This window comes from Acomys minous (assembly GCF_964271855.1).
Source record: "Acomys minous genome assembly, chromosome: 10".
NCBI lineage: Eukaryota > Metazoa > Chordata > Mammalia > Rodentia > Muridae > Acomys > Acomys minous.
The window spans coordinates 48,816,660-48,824,349 of record NC_140491.1 but is presented as its reverse complement, the minus strand read 5'-3'; the positions used below and the strand labels follow the sequence as shown (position 1 = coordinate 48,824,349).

Here is a 7,690-nt window from a genome sequence, read left to right as displayed (position 1 = left end):
AGTTTCCCATCATGCACCCAAATCATACTCACTGCCCATTTCTTCCATGTCCGCCCCTCACTCCCTTGTATCCTCCCCCGAACAACACCAACAACAAAAACAAGGGGCTGGAGAGATGGCTCAGAGGTTAAGGACACTGACTGCTCCTCCAGAGGCCCTGAGTTCAATTCCCAGCAACCACATGGTGGCTCACAACCATCTACAATGTGATCTGGTGCCCTATACTGGCCTGCAGATGTACATGCAGGCAGAGCACTGTGTATATAATAATAAATAAGTCTTGAAAACAAAACAAACATCTGGGCAGTGGTGGCGCACGCCTTTAATCCCAGCACTCGGGAGGCAGAAGCAGGTGGATCGCTGTGAGTTAGAGGCCAGCTTGCTCTACAAAGTGAGTCCAGGACAGCCAAGGCTACACAGAGAAACCCTATCTCAAAAAAACAAAACAAAACAAAACACAAAAACAAACAAACAAACCAAGTCCAATTTGCATTGTCTTTATACTGACTGGAGCGTGGCCAAACTCTTAGTGAGCTGCCCCTTAACTAGAGCTGAGTCCTTCGCCTCCCTCACCCTCAACGGAAGCCATCCACTCTGGATAGCTAACTTCTGCAACCTTATCACGCTTTTTAAGAGTTCTCTTCCACGGCTTCCTGTTTAGGCTGCTCCTTACATTTTTGCAGGGGGTGAGGGTTGGGGTAGGGGTAGGGCTTGTCACAGAAGCCTTTTATGTCCCTCTTTCTCAACTGTGCAACTGCAGTCATATCACTGTCAGCGTGGCTTCCTTGTTCTTCACAGTCAGAGGGAGTGTGGAGAGCTCTATTTTCATCATCATCGTCGTCGTCATCATCACCATCATCATCGTCGTCGTCGTCGTCGTCATCATTAGCATCATCAGCATCAGCATCAGCATCATAAGCATCAAGCCACAGGTGCATGCCTGCAATCCCAGCATTTGGGAAGCAGAGGCAGAAGGACTGTACATTCTAAGCTAGCCTGGGCTGGTAGCGAGACCTTGTCTCCAAAAAACATTCATGAGAAAATTGGTATTTAGACTCTCCTTGGTGAGAAAGGTGACATGATTGTACTTCTTTGCAGATTTCTTTACTGTCTGGCTTAAAAGAAAACAGCCGAGTTTAAAAAAAAAAACAAACAAACCTGTGCCTGTATTTAATTTGTTACAACCTCATATTAATGAGCCTTGGGAAACTCCAGTGTATACTTGGGGGCAAAGCAAATGAAAAGACAAATAGCAGGTTAGAATCATTAGGAAAACAGCTTGGACCTCATGACCCTCCCGAGTCTCATAGACGGTGTGCCTCCCTTACCCCCCATGCCCCCGCACCCCCTCACGGCAGGTTGACCCCTGGCTCTGACTCACCACCCTTGGTTGCTTCTTCAGCACGTGGCTAGAAAACAAATTAAATGCCTTTTCAGAGCGGAGTTTGCATCCGCAGGGCCTTCCAGATCTCCCACTGCTTCTACTCTTCCCTCCGCGACATTTTCCAGGTTTGATGGCGAGACCATATTCCAGCCAGCAGGGTAGATGAAAGCACAGCGTGGCTGAGTCGGTGTCAAGGTGACCTCTGTCTCCACTTTCCTAGGGATGACGATCATCTGACAGCACGGCTAGAATGAGTGTGTTCTTATGTGTTCAGCATCCATTTATAAAATACAAGGGTAGAAAGGTCACTTGTATCCTGTCTCAAACACTGACCCATACACCCACCCCACCCCCACCCCCACCCCCACCCCCACCCCACCACTCCCACAGGTACTCGGGATTTCTCAACATTTTCTTTTTACCTAAAGCCCTGTGAACTGTTTCTAAAGATTTTAATTTTTATTTATGGTCTGTGTGTTTATGCCACACACACATGGCGTCAGTTCTTGGGAGCTGGAGTCACACTGGGGGTCGGGAGCTGTTCACTGCGCATATTGGGAGCTGAACTGGCCCCCTCGGCAGGAGCAGCAAGTCTGGGAGGCGCCAACACATCTCTCCAGCTCCTGAAAGTTGTCTTTAAATGACTTGGGAAATCTTTGTACTACTTAGACCCCCCTGGTCTTAGTTTAAGTCAGGAACATTCTCCAATTTTTCTGTAAATCGCAACAGATAATGCTAGGGCTTCCTCCCCCCTCACAAATTAAAATTATTTTAAATTGTTAAAACAAGAACAGATCTTCAAGCCACGGACCACATTAAAACTCTTTTTATTTCAATACTTAATTGCATCTTCCTAAGGGAGAATATATTTAATGGCTAAACTTTGAGAAGGAGAAACAGCTCTCTCATTTCCACAACAGGGGAGCGAGCACATCGCTCAGTGGGGCTTCACAGTTGTGGGGAGTGATTAAAGCCAGGAGACAACAAGGCCTCTTGCTCAGACAGCTCCCTCCAACCTCTTCAGGCAGCTCAGAGCCTTTCAGGGCTGGGGTAAAAATACATCCCGGGGTAAAAATACATCCCATAAACGCTTAATCATACACATCTCCAGGCTTTGTAGATAAACTCTGTTATCAAGAGCAGTCTGGAGTCTCAGATGAATATCGAATGGCTCACTTATTCCCTCCTGCCCTACTAAAGTGGCTTTTTAGTGCTGAGGATCATTCTAGGCACGTCTGGGATGTCCTTGTGTAGACCTCCCCCTGTAGCGCACGTGGATGAGGAACGTGACTCCCAATTCCACAGAGCTGCTACTTCTGTTTTATGGAGGACACAGAGTTTAGGATTCAGACTAAGATGCGGGAAGGGTGGAGAGGAATGGGGGCGGGGCCAGGGGCGGGGCCAGGGGCGGGGCACACTGGACACCAACCTGTGGAAGAGAAATTGTGCCCTAGGCCTTAGAATCCTGGTGAACTGCAGCCCAAGTGTAACTCCGCTGTCCTGGGTGAACCCTAAGGGATGGGGTGTCTTATGCCCACACAATCAGTATACAGAAAGCTCTCGGATTAAAGGTGTACGTTAGGGCTCAACTGCACCAAACAAAAGACGAATTTTTACAGTTCACACTCTCAGGGATCACAATGGGATCAAAGACAGGTTTTTACAGTTCACAATCGGATCAAATATCCTGCAGCTCTCAGTGAGTGACTCAGGACATTAGGACAGGAGGATTTACAAGTTCAAGGCTAGCCTGGGCAACTTAGTGAGACCTTTCTTAAAATGAAAAAAAAAAATTTTTTTTTAAAAGTGAGGAACTGGGGATGTAGTTCAGTGATAGAGCACTTGCCTAGCACATAGGAAGCCCTGGGTGTGAGTGACCCCCACAGGTTGTAAGCACTTAAGTCAGTAGCCCAGCTTGCCCATTATCACATCAACTATTCCTCGGTGTGTGTAATTGCACGCGCCATTGTTTTCACATACTGGCAACTCAGCAGGCTTGTTGACAGCAGCGCCAGCATAAACAGATGATTAATTCATTGGACTTCGACCTTAGGATGACCAAGATACAACCAGGCAGTAGGAAAGTTTCAATTCCGTCATCGTTTCCTGGGACCACTGACAGCTATGCTGTCTGCCATCAACCCAGATGTCATTTGGCAGCGTGTGACTGCGGACAACGGTGAGGGCGGGGTCTCCTGAAGAGAAGAAAGTGAGGGAGGGAGGGAGGAATGGGAGGATACAAGGGATGAGATAACCATTGAGATGTAATATGAATAAATTAATTAAAAAATTAAAAAAAAAAAACAGAACAATGACATCTCCCACAAGAGAACCCACCAAGATGAGCTTTTATGGGGCAGAGGGGCTAACCAAAAAATGCTCTTAGGAGTTTTATTGCTGTGAGGAGACAGCATGACCACAGCATCTCTTATAAAGGAAAATATTTAAGATTTAGTCCACTGTCCTCGTGGCGGGAAGCAAGGAGGTGTGCAGGCAGACATGGTGCTTGAAAAGGAGCTGGGAGTTCTACCTCCGGATCGCGACACAGCAGGAAGGGAGAGTGACAAAGCTACACCTATTCCCACAAGGCCACACATCTTAATTGCTTCGAATAAGGCCGCTCCCTCTGAGCCTGCGGGGCAGGGGGGTGGGGGCAGGGGGAACGACATTTTTTCATTCAAACCACCACAAATGCCAAAGGCCAAAGTGGATGACTTTGAGCACCAAGAGTGAAGCAGGAAGTTATTGGAATTAGAAAAGATTGCATGACACAGGACCCTGTTAAAGAGATCTGATGCCCTCTTCTGGCCTGCAGGTGTACATGCAGGCAGAGCTCTGTATACATAATAATAATTTTTTTAAAGATTTATTATTTATTATTATGTATACAGTGCACTGTCTGCATGTACATCAGGCCAGATCACATTATAGATGGTCGTGAGCCACCATGTGGTTGCTGGGGACTTGAACTCAGGAAGAGCAGTCAGTGTGCTTAACCTCTGAGCCATCTCTCCAGCCCAATATTTTTTTTTTAAAGAGATGATTATATGTAAAGACAGTGCCATCCATCTCTGAAAGACTGCAGTACCAGCTGTGCAGAGATTCATGTCCGCCCTGAACTACAAACAAGAGAATGAAGTAAATACCACAGGCATCTATTTGCCTTTAATAAAGGATGGTTAAATCAACAGAGGAGATGGTAAATCCCCTGTGCAGAGGAACGCCAGATACTATATGGAATTGTTTTCTCCCAGGATGGTGGCTCTTCTCTGTAACCCCAGCGTTAAGGAGGTGGAGATGGAGGGTCAGGTGTCCCAGGTCATTTTGAACGAGGTAATGAGTCTGAGGCTTCTCCAGTCACTAAGAGTGAGCTTCCAAAGGGAACACTACGGGCTGAGAATTTGGTTCAGAGGGAGAGTGCTTGCTGAGCATGCTCAGTCAAGGCCGTGAGCTTCTTTCCTACCCCCACCCTAGGGCTGCAGAAAATTACAGTTCAACATTTCTTTTTTTTTTTAGGTGCTGGGCCTTGAGCCGAGCGCCTCGCCGATGCACTGGCACCAAGCCAAGCCTGGAAAGTTCAGAGAGACATTAAGCCACCCAAAATGGTTTGGTTTTTTGTTTTGTTTTGTTTTTGTTTTTTTACAAAAAATCTAGGGACATTTGAAAAAATAAAAATAAAATTAGAAAATTATGAAATACCAGTTTTCACAGCATCTAATGAAAATAGCCCTGAAGCATGCAAGATATGGTAGGGATTGATTGCCTGTCCTGAGCGCAGTCAGGTGAGGCCCAGGCTGCTGGTGACCCAGCTATGACCTTCCTGAGGTGTGGGCAGGGCTTGTGATGCCCAGGCTTAGCCAGGCAACTGCAGAGATAGCACAGGCTAGGTTTGTATTTTTGTCGTTTTTCTCTCTCGGGGCTGAGAGTAAATCTTGGGCCTTATATATAATAGACAAGTTCTCTATCACTGAGATATACCCAGCCCAGTTTGGCTTGTTATTTTATCATTTTATTTCTTTTGAGGTAAGTGTTCCCTGTGTCACCCTGGCTGTCTTAGGACTTTCTCTGCAGATCTGACTGGCCTGGAACTCATAGAGATCCACCCGCCTCTGCCTCCTCCCAAGGGCTGGGATTGAACGAGTGCACCACCACCGTGTCCAGTTGGTTTGTAATTTCAGGTAAAAATAAAATACATGCTCTTCATAAATAAAACAAGAAAACGCCACAGCACCAATCATAGCAGTGAAGACAACGAGGACTTTGGAGTTGGTTGGTTTAAAAAAGGATTTTAGGTGAGAGTGGGATTTGCCATGGGGTAGATGCCTTGACCTTGTCCTGCAGGAAAAGGACCACACTGCAAAGAATCCAAGCACCAAAGAGCTAGAAAGCAGCCCTGAGCCGCAGGTGTGGGGTGGCTCATGGAGTGGCACGGGATTTCAGCCTCGGGAGCTCCTTGGGCCGAAAACCCAGCCACTTGTGGAAGCAACGGCGAACAAACGTGTGCTGTTGCCGCTGAGCTGATGGGGATGGTGTATCCAGGTCACGGGGTGCTCAGTGAAGAGGGGTTATAACACCCCCCCACCCCCCACCGCCCCCATCCCCCGTACACAACCATCCTAGGTGGAAGGAGACGCTCCGCCCTCCCTCTGCCTGTCACTGCCAAAACCACGGAACCCAGGGAACCACAGTTCCTCGGGAATCTCAAGCAAGAAAGGGAAACGGCTGAAGCTCGGGGCAGCTGGAGGAGGAACTTGTCTCCCCAGTGGAGTTTAATAAGTTCTGACACCGTGACAGACCACATAGCAGGAGAGCCTGGAGCCGGCACAATGGTGGTAGTGGGTCCCTAGTTAAACAGAGGGTCCTAGCCCTCTGTTTAAACCTAAACCTCACGCCAGGACCTGACCGATGAGTTTACGTGCACGGGCGGAAGGGCGTGAGGTCACTAGACATCTTTATTGGTTGTCCTTCCCAAAGCGGCCGTGTTGAATAAATCTCCTTTCTCCGCTTGACTGTTTGATTGAGGAAAGGTGGCTTGTTAGGGTTGCCAGGACCAGGCTCCCCTCTCAACATTTCCAGTAAGAACTGGGAGGCCAAGGCAGGAGGATCACTTGTTTGACACCAGCCTGGGCTACACAGTGTTACCCTGTCTCATAAAACCAAGACACGCCAGCATGTGATCCCACCGGAGCTCGGCCTGCTGACAGGATAGCAGCAGGCCTGACATCACGTGGACTGGTTGGTTATTTACTGCGGCAGGAAAAGCTCTGGATCCGCTGTCACCCAAGTCCTAATGGTGGAGTGGGATTTGGCAGACTGATACTTTTTTTTTTGGGGGGGGGGGGTTGGACGGAGGGAGGTTTGGGTGTGTGTGGGGTGTTCGAGACAGGGTTTCTCTGTGTAGCTTTGACAGATATTTCCTTGTTGATGGGTACATTTCTTTGTGGCTAGAGTTTATTTGGGTGGGAGGATGGGTGTGGCCTTGTTTGATTTGCCAGGAAGCAGCAACTCCTTTTAGCCAGTGTGCATAACAGAGACCTGACCTTTCCCCCTCTGTTGCCCAGACACTTTGTAGTGATCTCCTGTGAGTGTCCAGTGCCTCCTGGAAGGTCTGTGTGGAGCACTCCTCTATGAGAAGCATTCCTCTGTGCGGAGCACTCCTCTGTGTGGAGGACTCCTCTGCATGGAACACTCCTCTGGGTGGAGCACTCCTCTGGGTGGAACACTCCTTTGTGTGGAGCACTCCTCTGCAGAGCACTCCTCTGTGCGGAGGACTCCTCTGCATGGAGCACTCCTCTGGGTGGAACACTTCTTTGTGTGGAGCACTCCTCTGTGGAGCACTCCTCTATGTGGAACATTCCTCTATGTGGAACATTCCTCTGTGTGGAGCATTCTTCTGCATGAAGCACCCCCCTGTGTGGAGCACTCCCCTGTGTGGAGTACTCTTCCTGATGCTCCAACACACCTGCTCTATGCTGCCTTTGCTTGGACAAGGCCATGCTCTGTTCAGACAAGCTCCTCTGCCCCAGCTCAGATGCCTTCTTGCCCTGTGGCTTGAAGCATCCACTTCCAAGTTACCTCTTTTTTCTCCTCTCCCCCTACCCCCTTGTTTTTCTCCTCGTATTCAGTTTGCTGCTGCTGTTGTTGCTTTGCTTTGTTTTTTGTTTTTTGTTTGTTTGTTTGTTTGGCATAAGGTCTCACTCGGCAGCTCAGTCTGGCCTGGAGCTCACAGCAGCTCTCCTGCCATAGCCCCTCAGTGCTGGGCTTATAGGCCTGAAACAGCTCCTAAGCTCTGTAATCTCCAAGAAG

General features: G+C 48.5%; 1 protein-coding gene across 1 annotated transcript; it reads right to left on the bottom strand.

The window, feature by feature from the left end:
- Window positions 1-502: 502 nt before the first annotated feature.
- Window positions 503-1,423, bottom strand: LOC311606929 (uncharacterized protein). Its single transcript, XM_084798338.1, has 2 exons — window positions 1,382-1,423; window positions 503-1,111 (listed from the first exon to the last, which is right to left on the bottom strand). Exon 2 carries the CDS (start codon window positions 936-938, stop codon window positions 630-632), a length of 309 nt encoding a protein of 102 aa, XP_084654464.1. The 5' UTR covers window positions 939-1,111; window positions 1,382-1,423; the 3' UTR covers window positions 503-629.
- Window positions 1,424-7,690: the final 6,267 nt, after the last annotated feature.